Raw genomic sequence first — 13477 nt, forward strand, 5'->3', positions numbered from 1 at the left:
AGTCAATTTCAACTTCTTGCGGGAGAAAAAAAAAGATATTGCAGAGTTGGAATTGATTGATTGAACTTTTTAGTCTCAGCCAGTCTGCTGTTACCACCGCAGCCACGCCCACCCAATGGGCCACACCCACCTGGCACCTGATGATGCATAAATGGGTTTTGGGTTGCAGTTTGGGCAGTCGGTCTCTAAAAGGTTCGCCATCACTGGGCTAGGGCTTATTTTCTGGGTGGCTCTTAGTTTCAGGGGAACACTGTAGCATATAATAGTCGAGACTTATGCTTTCTGTATAAATATTGTCTGTTCATGCTTTTCCTGTGTAAGAGTTTTTAGAGAAAATGAGTCTCCTACAAGCCAATAATTTGTATTATTTATATTATTGTCAACACCAGAGATTTTTTGTTAATTGAATGTTACATTCTTTCAATCATAGGCTAAAAACCTAGACTTCCGCCGAAAGTGGGACAAAGATGAATATGAGAAGCTTGCAGAGAAACGACTTACAGAGGAAAGAGAGAAGAAAGATGGTTAGTAGTATGCTGAGTATGCAATGCACTGCTCTAGTTCATTAGTAGTTGCTAAATCAGTTTGTAGAATGGGAAGTGCAAAGGACAACATTTCATAGGGAAGATTTAGCCACCTAAAGTCACCTTGTAGGGGATATGGGCGGCATAATAGATAGATACATAGATAGACAGACTTACAAATAGTCACTTTATTTTATGTTCTTTTAAACATTGTAAAAACCTTATTTCCTGTTTAATTTACTCATATTGAACAATTAAGAAGTTAGGCTTATTTGATCTTAGATTTGGAGGAATTAAAATTAAGTTAAGAACTTTCTTGGGCAATAGAAGCAAAAATAATATTTACTGATTAAAATGAAGGTTTTATATTTCAAGGGTATATCAAATCATTTTCTCATCTATCTGTCTGTCTGTCTATCCTCATTAATTTTTTAAAATTTATATTTTAGGCAAACCAGTACAGCCTATCAAGCGTGAGCTTCTGCGGCATCGAGACTACAAAGTGGATCTGGAATCCAAATTGGGAAAAACTATTGTTATTACCAAAACTACTCCTCAGTCTGAGATGGGAGGGTAAGGTGACAGAGATTTTGTGTATTATTGTACTAAACATCTGATTAACAGAGAAGTTTAGCAAGTAAACTTCCAGTACTCTTTTTTCATAATGTGTTTGGAAAGAGTGGGCAGGTGATTGAACAAACTGAAATGAATCTGAACAAGATTGATAACAGGCTAGAGTGAAAAACTGGATGGATTTTTGGCAATTTCAACTCTACAGTCACCAGGTTGATCACTCTGGTGATGGGGAAGGGCCCAATGTACATTGGTCCTAATTTCTTAGATAGTTATCTGGGCTGCAGAAATTTGGTGGAGAGGTACACTTCTTCTCCGGTTTTAAAATCTTTTTGAAAAGCTTTCTTTTTGCCGGTGTATTTGTTTAAGCCTCCCTCGCATCTTCTAGTGCATTGCGGATGACTGGCCACATATTTTGCAGGATTTTAATCCAATCGACTAGTGAGGTAGTGGCAGAGGGTATGTTGTGGGAATTCTGGCATAGAAGCAAATTCCTAGCTGGTGGCCCCATGGAATGATGTGTACCCCATGCTATTGTGATCCGAATTGTTATCTGCCACTTCTGCAAATGGTAAAAGGTCCACCCTGTCGTTTTGATAGTTAATGTAGCAGCGGAGGTACTGCTCCAGCACTCCATTTGTATGTTCATAAGCTCCATTAGTTTGTGGATGGTGCGAGGAACTAAGTCCTTGAGAGGTTTCCAATAGCTTTAGGAATTCTTGCCAAAATGTAGATGTAAACTGTTACCGTTGGTGTGAAATGATTCTCTCTGGAGCTCCATGGATAATTGTCCCACTTACCAGGGGGTTGTTTTCTCCTTCACTGTCACTCTCCAGAGTAGTCTCAGCTCCCTTGGTCAGAGTTCCCTCACCATCACTAGAGGATGGCGTGAACTCTATGACCTCCACCCCTTTACGGTCTCTGTCTTTAGGTTTGGAGGGGCTTTTGTCCTTCTTTTTAGATCTTCAGGCAGGGGCCAAAACCGGATAGGGCGCTATGCATTCGGTAGCCTGATGGCCCTCGGTAGCATTCTTTGGGATGCCGTCAGGGGCTGAGGCATCATTTGGGGCTCAGTCCTTTTTGGGGTTTCCTTCTTTTCCAGGGAATAAGGTTTTTGGGACTCTTGGCTAATGCGCTCATGAAAAACGACCAGGTTGATTTTGACTTCATTGGCTAGGATATGTCACCCTTGGAGGATTCTCGGTGCCCCTCACAACAGGCAAGTGTAGAACAACTTTCAGTTTAGCCCAACTCAGAAGTAATCGGGTTTCCATTATACTTCACTCCCAGGGGATATCTGTTGGTCTCCCTGTTCCAGAAGAATGGCTAGCACCAGGAGTACAGGTGTTTGGCTCCATTCAGTGAGTCTTCCAGTATCGTGGGTGGGGCATTGGTCTCCCCCTTGCAGCCTTTGGCCAGGTGCCAAAGTCGAACTGGTCAATCCAGGCTCCCTGCTGGGCCCCCAGGGTTTCAGGCTCTCCTTTCACCCCAGGATCTTTCATTTCTTCTGGCTCCTTCTTGGGGAAGGACATACTCACACAATCTCTGTGGTAGTTTGGATATCTGAGTAGACTGCTGTTGCAGATCCAACCTAATGCATTCCATAGTATGACCTTGGAACAGGAGTTGTCTCATGGGATAGCACAAACAGTAGTTTCAATTCCCCTTATCCCAGCCCCCTCCCCCTTTAGCACCCTGCAACTCCCTCCCACTATTGCATATGACAGACTAGTATCTAGCAAAGCATAGCTGGTGCAGCAGAATGGCAGTCCTGACAGTTACTTTAGATGACTATGCATATTCTAAAGTTGCAATCCTCTTTTTTATTTCTTGGGACCAAGGCAGGAAACGCTAGTTTTATTATATAAGTTTGCAAGCTAGATTGTAAAAAACATATCCTGGAATGCCAGATAATCAAGCAGTTACCGTTAGAGCAGTGGTTCTCAACCTTTTTAATGCCGCGAGCCCCAACCGGTCGTAAGTCGAGGACTACTCAACCAGTCGTAAGTCAAGGACTACTCAACGGGTGCAGCACCGTTTGCAGAATGGGACTTTTGGCGGGCTCAGCAGGGCAGAGACAGCCTGGACAATTCCTATTGGCTTTGAAAGCCAATAGAATTAGACTCTATTCAAGAGAGTCTATTCTATTGGCTTTCAAAAGCCAATAGAAGAAAAGAGAGTAGCATAGCTAAGGAAAAGGGGGGAAAAAATGGCGGACTCCGTTGTTTGGCGACCCCCATGAAATGGTCATTCGACCCCAAATGGGGTCCCGATCCACAGATTGAGAACCACTGCATTAGAGGATCTCAGTGATCCCTTTACACAGGCACTGTCCTCTTACATGGCCATTTACCAGGGTCTTCCATTTCTGTAGTTCTGTAGAACAGAAACTTGATCCCAGTCTTCTACCTTTGTTAGACACTTTTGCCTTAATGTTCATGCCAAGATACATGCATCTTATATGTGAACAGTCTCCGTTTCCACTAGGTCTGGCACCTATCTATTGCCAATTGGTAAACGGTCCTTATTTATAAAGTTATGGGTTACCTACGGCTACTACCACACTGTCTGTAAAGGAGGGCGCTTCTATTGCAACTCACAACAATAGTTTCTGTGTAACCATATCACTTAGATGTGGGAATTCATAGACCACTCAAAGAAACACATTCAGAGAAGCAGACAAAGTTGTTTAAAGGGTATTTTATTTTTTCAAGTTTTAGGTAATTGTTCTTTTACTACAGAAGATGATAATAAAGAAGTGTATTTTTATATTTGTTCAATAAATAAATTAAATTAAAATATATTATCATAGGCAGCCTCCAATCATTCAATAAAAATACCATATAAAACATTAAACGATAGAGATCTTAAATTTAAATTTTAGTTAAAATTAAATTGAATAAGATGGAAAGGAAGGGAGTAAAGTACACACAGGGAAGAGGTGGGATGTTATCTAATCCATTAGACATCTCCAGAGTGCCTCATCCCTATTGGGAGCCTAAACCAGTTGGCAAATCCATATCTTCAAGCTGTTTCTGAAGGCCAAAAGGTGGTTGCAGATCTCACCTTGGGAGGCATGATGTTCCAGAGGGCTGGAGACATCGCAGGCTCTTCTTCTTAATCCCACCAGCTGAAATTCCTTGACTGGCAAGCATTCTCCTTTGGCCAGTGTGTAGGGCAGTGTAGTCACATCAGGGTGAGACGGTTCCTCAGATAACCTGGACCCATGATTTACCGGTAATGGCCAACATTTTGAATTGGATTTTGAAGCAAACTAGCAAACTTGAGTAGCTCATGAAACAGTGGTGCAATATGGGCCACCCTAGGGGACCCAAGAACTGCCCACTCAACTGTGTTCTGCAGCAGCTGAAGCTTCCAGATATCTTTTAAGGGTAATCCCATGTAAAGCACATTGCAGTAGTCCAAGTAGCCTTGGAAAAAGGAACCAACCAGCACAAGACTGTGCCAGTCCTAAATCCCACAGCCAGCCCACAAGGATACCATGGTTAATGCTATCAAAGGCCACTGAGAGGTCAAGGAGATCAAGGAGGGATGCACTATCACATCCTGCTCTTGCCAGAGATCATCAGTAAGTGTGACCAGTGCTGTTTCTGTCTCATAACTGGGCCTGAAACCTGACTGGAAAGGATCGAGATAATCCATTTCATCCAGGACCCTCTGAAGCTGCCATGTGACCACCTTCTCTGCCATCTAAAGGGACGGTGGGACACTGGATGGAAAATGCCAGACAGATGGGATCAAGAGATGATTTTTTTGAGGAGGGGGTAAAGCAGGGTCTTGTTAAAAGGTCCTGAAATATCCCCTCCTGCAGTGAAGAATTTATCACTGCCTGAACTCACTTGGCTCTCCCTGTCCTGGAGGCTTTCACCAATCAGGAGGGACAGGAATATAATTGACAGGTGGGTGCACTGACAACATCACGGAGCCTGTTCACTTCATCAGGTTTGACAGGATCAAACTGTAGCAAGATAATTAAGATCTTTCCCCAGGCATGGACCCACATCACGCATGGGTTCCATCTGGGAATGAATCTGAATAACTCTGTCAGGTGTTCAACAAATTCCTTTGAAGATGATCACCCAAGCAGGAGGGACTGGGCGATCCTGAACAGGACTGCTGGGTGACACTTGTGGATGCAACAAGTGTGGAGAACTAATGTGATTTGCCATTCTTATCATCATGAAATAGACCTTAGTAGCAGCTCGAAGCTGTGTCCCATCAAGATTCATCCCTTATTTTCCTCCAGCAGCGCTCTAGGCATCATCTCTTAACCTCATTTCAGAACCCATAGCTCCTCTGTAAGCCACAGGGAATGTTGGGAGTGATGAGTCAAGAGAGACTACACAGGTGCAATCCTGTCCAAAGCCTTGGCCACCCTTTCCAGGATATAACCAGAGCTTTGGCAGGACTGTGCAACAAATCTCCATTTCCTAGAATATTCCCATTCTGGAACACATTTGGGTCTATCAATCGCCAGTACAGACCACCTCAATGGGTCTGGTCTTGTGATGGTGGTGGGGTGCCATAAGAGAATCTCCAGGATACCAGGGCATGAGCTGACTATGATGGGGGAACAATTATAGATCTCCCACCAGATCACGTTGTCATTGCTCTGACAAGATCATATCGGCCTGTGACCATTGTCCTGAATCGGACCCAAGATGATTTGGGAATAGGCCCATGATCACCATGGTAGCCATGAATGCCTGGGCTACTTTCAAGGCCAAACCCAGGGATATCTGGTTGAGGTCTCCCAGGACCATAAGCCTGAGGAACTCTACTGTCAAGCCTGAGACATGAGATGACCCCCAGCAACTGAGGCAGAAAGGTTGCCATGCAAGAGGGTGCTGATACAATAGCAACAATCCCAACTAATCTTATGAGACCAGCTTCAGAAATAGGGTCTCACAACCAGAAACTTGGGAATCAAGGTCCCTGAATGCCAAAAGAGATTCTTGGATAACTACTCCCACCCCATCTCTCCTGCCCTGCTCTGGGATTTCGGGTGGTGCAAAACTCTAAACCTGGCTGGATACATCTCCGAGACAGGAACCTTTCCCTTCCAGAATTTCACCAGACCCGATTAGATTATTTTGGCTGTAGAATTTCCAATGAGGGCATTGAAATGGACTCAACCAAAGTGAAAGCTGTAATTGAATAGCAGCCCCAAAGACTAGCAAACAGCTCCAGCGCTTCCTAGGTTTTGCCAACTTCTACCGTCAATTCATCCCCTCTTTTGCTGAGATTGCCCTACCCCTTACAGAACTACTCAAAACAGGCAAAGTAGGAGGGAAACCGTGACCGGGCCAATCACAAGCATGGACTATGGGCTGTCAAACAGCTTTTGAGAATCTAAAAAGACTGCTGTTGAGCTGGTCCTAAAGCACCCCTGCCCAGGGGAGCCCTTTGTAATTCAAGCTGACACCAGTGACATAGCTGTAGGAGCTGTATTACTGCAAAAGAACCAAAGTGGGGCCTTGCAACCATGCACCTATTCCTCGAAAAGTTTTATTGAGAGTGAAAGGAGGTGGGTGATCTGGGAAAAGGAGGCTTTTGCAATCAGATGTGCTCTTAACTGGAGACATTATCTAGAAGGGACCAAGGTGCCTTTTGAAGTATAGACAGATCACAGAAATCTAGAAGCACTGAAAACTCCCTGCAAATTGTCCCCAAAACAGGTGTGCTGGGCACAATACATTAATTATTTTAACTTCACTTTAAAGTACACTCCGGGAGGGAGAAACTTCCTAGCTGAAGCTCTATCCAGACTGCCCCAGTACAAAAGCCAGCGTGAAGAGATTAATGAGGCAATTATCTCCAATCCACAAACTACTGCTCAACTCCCATCTCGCAGGGCCCCTAATCCTGATGACCCTGGGGCAAAGAAAAAAAAACAAGAGCTCCTCACCAATCAATGGTTCAAGGACAGTCAAACCTCCCTAACATGTAGGGATGGTTTGGCTTGGAAGGGGGGAGAATTGTACTTGCCAGAAGCCTTCCGTCTTAACACTCTCAAACATAGCCATAATGTAAAAAAGGCTGGACAGTTGGATATTTAAAAACTCTACATCTCATCCACCAGCAGTTCTGGTGGACAGGGTTAAAACAGGATGTAGAAAATTATGTCAGGAGTTGTACTGTATGTGCCACCATAAAAGAATTCCAGGGAAACCCCCTGGGTTACTGCAGCCGGTGGCAGACCCTTCTCAACCATGGGAAGAAATCGCTATGGACTTTATAGTAGACCTCCCTGAAAGCAGAGGAAATACAGTCATCTGGACTGTGATAGGCCTATTTTCAAAGCAGGCTCACTTCATCGCCTGCAAAGGACTCCCGGCTGCCTAACGACTGACTAAACCAGCGGTTCTCAACCTATGGGTCGCGATCACATTTGGGGTCGATCGACCATTTCTCGGGGGTCGCCAAACAAGGCGATCCGCCATTTTTCCCCCTTGGGGGGCGGCGCCGCGCATGCGCGGCACGTTTGTGTGACGGGGGTCGCCATCACACAAACGTTGAGAAGCACTGGACTAAACTGTTCTTGAAACACATCTATTGGCTACATGGAGCCCCTAAACGAATAATTTCGGACAGGGGGTGCAGTTCACAGCTAAGTTTTGGAGGAGCTTTCTTAAACTAATTGGATCATCTCAAGGTCTGTCATCTGCTTTTCACCTGTCTACTAATGGGGCCGCAGAAGCCGCTAACAAGATGATGGAGCAATATCTCAGAAGTTATATTTCCTATCACAAACCAACTGGACCGACCTCCTCCCTTTTGCAGAGGTGGCTTACAACAACTCTGTTTACAGCAGCACTGGCTTCATGCCTTTCAGAGCAGCTACAGGCAAAGAGTTCAGCCCAATACCTGAATACCCTCAAGCACCCTCCGCTTCTCAGACACCTGATCAATGGGTGAGGGGGTGGGAAGAGGTTTGGAAAGACACGAAAGCTGCTTTAAAAAAGACTTCCAAGACTTATAAAAAACAAGCAGACAGAAAGAGAGCCCCTCAAAGAATATTCCAAGTTGGGGAAAAGGTCTATCTGTTGACCAAATATTTATGCCTTAAATTACCCAGTAAGAAATTAGGACCGAAATTCTTGGGGCCTTTCCCTATCATAAGAATCATCAACCCGGTCACAGTAGAATGAAAACTCCCTAGGCTTTTAGGGAGAGTTCACCCTGTCTTCCATTGCAGCTTGTTTAAACCTTTGCAAGAATCCACTTTAAGACCTCCCCCTAAGAAGGCACCCAGACCCCTCGTAGTGGCGGGTCAAACTCACTATTAAGTAAAGTGTATTCTTGATTCTAGAATTTTTAAAGGGAAATTGCAGTACCTAGTACAATGGAAGGGATACTTGCTACCTGAAGCCTCTTGGGTGAAATATAGCAATGTGAAAGCCGACAGACTCATCAAAAGATTATATAAGAAACACCCTAACAAACAGACAGTCCCTAACATATGCTTTTGTTTACGCTACAGGATCTGTCCTTTTTGTAAGGGGGGCCAGATGTCAACACTGCTAACATTGGATGTTCTTGCTTTGACAACATGGAGATGCAGCCTTTTTCTTTCTTATACTTTACTCTTAGAATTAGATGATACTGGGGGAGGGGGAGGAATGTGATGGGAGTTAGTTAGACATACAATATTGTAATATGAGCTGATGAGGCTTGGCAGGATAAAGAACTGGGCGGAAAGCCAGTATTTCAAACTAATTGGAGAATGTGATTTATGACTGTTAGTTATAGGAGGGAATTGTGCTTTGATCTATGTGCTGAAGGGAGGGGAAGTCAGATTTTGGCTTCGACTATGTATGTGCCAAAGCTATGCTGCTCGAATAAAGGTTCTTTAAAGTAAACAATGCCTCAAAGTTCTTTGAAGAGTTCCATCTTTCGGAACCATGACACACTGTTAGAACAATAGTTTAGGTGTAGAAGATTTTAATGAAAAGTGGTGGAAAATAAAATATGATAAAACTGGATGGTGTTATCATGAAAACATCTCATTCCCTTAAGCATTCTAGTGCCATACCAGCCAACTTTGTAGAGTGTACGTGTATAGACTTACAAGTAGCTATAACCTCTTTTCATATAACCCTACTAATTAAAACTTTATGTCTCAGAACTGCATTTTGGCTGAAAATTGACAATAATATTACAGTGTCATGAGGAATTGATTGCTAATCATTGATAGCATTTGAAGAATTACTTTTCAAAAGAAATTAATTACTGGGCTGTTTAACCATATATGAAGGAGGGTCCCTGTGTCTCCAAAAACCCTTCAACAGCTAATTTAAGAAGCAAGGATTAGACAAGTACATAGGAGTCAAAATACCATGTCTGCCCTAGCTTCAGAAAAGAATAATATTTGAATAGAAATAATTCTAATAATTTGAAAAATAAAAAATAAACTGTATTGAAATTCTCCAAGTTCCTTATTCAAGTCATTTTCCTTTATTGGCTTGTACCCAGATTTCTTTTTTATAAGTTACTTCTTGTTTGTAGTTAAATGGAACCTTGCTTATCTATACCTTCCAGCACTGCACAAGGCTGTTATAAATAAAAGAGTTAATGACCTACAAATCTCACTGACTAGATAAACTGCAGTGAATAATGCATCTGCAACTATCCTAATGTATTATTCCCTAGCATATTACTAATAGAATTCCCAATCAAAGAAAAGTTTACTCTGCCACATAAAATCACTAAGTCTTTCTCCTCCCAGCCAATAAATTGTTTATATTTTGTAAGTGTAGAAAAGTAGGATAATCTTCCCAATCAAAATAAAAAAAATCTAGTTCAAGATTTCCAAATTTTTAATTTAGATATGTCATTTAAAAATGGCAGTGACATAAATACAGTCAAGACATGGGGAGTAGCATCTTGGGAAAAGCAAAAAAACCCCAGTAACATTAATGATTCAGTATTTGACAAGCTGGCTCTTAAAACTTCTGATATTTGACTAAAATAATTCATCTCTGTCTTCTCCCATTAATCTATTTTTAATAAGGACTGCTGCTGCTTTAACTTATTACCTGAAGGTAATCTATGGACTGTTTGAACAAGAAAAGAAAATGGGGTAAAATCATCACATTTAAAAGTAACTCTCTTGGGTCAAATACTTATAATTAAAGTATTTGCCCCAAGAGAGTTACTTTTAAATCATGAGAATACGTCAGCCTTAATTCACTTAAATGAAAGATTCCTAGAGAATACAATTCTTAGGGATCTTGAATTCAAACTTGCCTGGCCATAACACTTAAATATTGATTACGCGTAAGGTAAACTTTGACAATTCACATAATCTTTATTGAGTGGAAGTTGATATCTAAATTCACGTAAGAAAGGATTTTTTTCATGATTCTTTTTCAAATGTTATTTAGGAAATTATATTTCTTGTAGTCTGTATTTTTTCACTAGGCTTGGTGATTATCTTGGCAGCAGCACTCAGCCAACTTTTCTTGAGCTTAAAAACTAAATAGGGTTTCCTTAGCTCTCTCCCCCCCCCTCCAAACCAGGAAATGTCAGGGCTAGATTACGAAAAATCATCCTGGAATAGCAAACTATTTCTGCATAGTTTCTAGGTAAACTACATGGATGTGTCTGTGTGGTCTTTAAGAGCTGAGTAATTCAAAGACATCTTTCTCTTTGTAGCCTGTGACTTTGTGGCACTTTAGATATTAAAATGAGTAGCTGGCATTGTAAAGGTGCTCAAACGTTTGCGAACCCTTTTGAATTTTTAATATTTCTACATAATATCACCTAAAATGTGATCTATTCTCCACACATGTCCCAAAACTAGATAAAGAGAACCCAGTTAAACAAATGAGTCAAAACACACGTATTCATTTATTAATAGAAGAAAATGAACTAGAGCTACAAATCTGTATGTGGCAAAAGCATGTGAATCTTTGCTTTCAGTAATTGGGCAATAACTTCAACTTAGTATTTCTGAGAACTCTGGATTAGCCCATTCCTCCTTACAGAACAGCTTCAACTTAGGCTTCCTCACGTGAAGCAGGTCCTTCCACAACATTTTTATAGGATTACAGTCAGAATTTTAACTTGGCAAAATATTAATTTATTTCTGCTTTAACCATTGTACAATTTGTGTATTTTGAATTGTTGTCTTATTATGTGACCCACTTTCTTTTGATGGACAGATACCCTGATACTTTTCTTATAGAATTTGCAAGTACAATTCAGAATTCATAGTTCCATCTGTGACTGCATTCCTAGTCTAAGCAGGAAAGCAGGCCCAAATCATGATACTACCATCACCACATTTTGTAGATGGGATAAAGTTTTTATGGTGGAGTGCTGTGTTTGCCTTTCACGACATGTAACACTTTTCATTCAAACCAAATCCTTGCAAGATTGGACGTCAGCCCTTGAAGATGCAGGTAGTCTTGATTTATGATGAGAGTTGCGACTGGAATTTCTGTCGCTAAGTGATGCAGTTGTGAACTATGATGTCATCATGTAACTTCATTGCTTAGCAATGACAATTGCAGCAGTCCCGATTGCCATCAAACTCCAAAGGTCACTAGGTGAGGATACACCCCATCCAAGGCATTCTTGGCTTGGTTCCTCTCATCTTTAAGCCTTGATAAGATAAGGGGCTGTCTCCTCTGCCTCCTGTTCAACCCCTCCCCCCCAATTCCTATCTCTACACATCTTTGCCCTTTTGGCTGTCCTGCGCTCTGCCAGCCCTGGGCTCTGCTCACCCTATTCAGCAAAGCTCAGAGCAGCAGTGGTAACATAGCCAAAGTGCGTTGCATAAATCATGTGCAGCCTTTCCTCGAGGCCAAAGCCTTTAGAGAAAGCTGCATCTGATTTGAACAAGGCTACACACAGCCTCAGGGAGAAAGCCTGACATGGCCAGCAGTTGCCTCATGAGGGCCCAGGCCAGGCACATCTCTTTAGCAGCAGGAGGAAGAAGAGAGTAACAGTCGGTTGAGGTAGCAGTGTGGCAAAGCCCAATGTGGCATATGTGGCAAATTATAGGATGTCCAAAAGGGCAGAGATGGAGAAGATAAGGGGGAGGGGCATTGAACCCTCCAGTCCTAAGTTCAGGCAGGATGCCAATCGCCCAAATTTAGATCACATGGCTGCCATGCTGCAACAGTTGTAAATTCTGGACTGAGCATAACTAGCATTTGTTCATTTGCCACTGTAATTTCAAATGGTCATTGCATAGTCATTAAGTGAGAGCTGTCTGTAGTCCAGACAAGCAACTAATACTATTAGAACTAAACACTATTTTTATTATGAGATTACAATAACATAATCTTGCAAGTCTGAAAGTAATCCTTCATTACCTTTACTTTCCAAGGAACTAGAGAGGGTCTCTTTTGAGGGACCATGTTCCCATTCCTTCTGTGGGATGAAATGTCTCTTATTGCACTTGCTATGAATCTTCCTCCTGCTGTCTTTTAAGGATATTCTTGCAGACCATTACAGAATCTGGGCAAAATGGTTGGTAGGAAATCTTGCTTAACCTTCCCTAAAAAGAAATTCTCTATCCTAAACAAAGCTGACAGTTCACGGGCACCAATATAGTGAGGGAGGAGAATTAATGATCTCTACACCAGAGGACGCAAATTGGGTTCGTGTCAATAGGATTTCTTTCCCTAAAATTCAGTACATTGTTTCTAATGCTTCATTTCTCAGAGTTCCTAAATAAATCCAGGTGCACACCAAAATTGGGGCATAGAGAAAGGCTGCTCAGGAGCAATATTGTAAAGGGCCTGTGTTGGAAGGCAACACAGCTTTCTGTAAGGACCCACCCCACTTTGCATCTTAAGAAGACAGAACTTTTGGAATAATTCTTCCAACAGGAATCCTTTATTAAGAGAAAATGGTTGCAGGCGTTCTAGACAGGACTTGGGGTCCAAGCTCTCCAATTCAAGGTTTTAAGGGGTTCCCCAGTAGCCCCACACAATCAACCCCCTCTTTCAGCGACAGTCTCAGGCATTACACTTCCACCCCCTTTTCATTACTGCCCGGCTGGATGGAGACTTCAAAGAAACTACATGAAAGGAAATGGCCCCATTCTTATGGTTAGTTCTTTTGCAATACACACATTCAGTTCCTTAGAAGTATACTGAAGGAAGTGAGGGCCATAAAGCCCCTTTGTTCTCCCCCTTCTCTCCCTCTTATGGCAGAATCCAGAGAAGGCAGAATTGGGGTTTTCTATATTTGATAACTAGAGATGAAATATAATTGGATTCTGACACTTTCTGCAGATGTGTCAGATCATTTTCAAGTGTCCTCTGGAATTCCTTTGGAGCCATCAGGCACCTAGGATGGATGCTTTTAACACAGTGTTTCTCAACCTTGATAATTTTAAGGTA

At 42.2% G+C, this 13477-nt stretch overlaps 1 protein-coding gene across 2 annotated transcripts in view; it reads left to right on the forward strand.

Moving 5' to 3' along the window:
• The window catches only part of ZMAT2 (zinc finger matrin-type 2), a 63779-nt gene that overhangs the window by 17783 nt on the left and 32519 nt on the right, over window positions 1-13477 (forward strand). For both annotated transcript variants that reach the window (XM_039326078.1, XM_039326077.1), the window contains exons 2-3: window positions 431-524; window positions 974-1097. In XM_039326078.1, coding sequence (XP_039182012.1) covers window positions 431-524; window positions 974-1097 — 218 coding nt within the window. The remainder of the gene's footprint in view (window positions 1-430; window positions 525-973; window positions 1098-13477) is intronic.

The sequence above is a fragment of the Crotalus tigris genome, unplaced genomic scaffold (assembly GCF_016545835.1).
Source record: "Crotalus tigris isolate CLP2741 ecotype Arizona unplaced genomic scaffold, ASM1654583v1 scf7180000024339.11422700, whole genome shotgun sequence".
Lineage (NCBI taxonomy): Eukaryota > Metazoa > Chordata > Lepidosauria > Squamata > Viperidae > Crotalus > Crotalus tigris.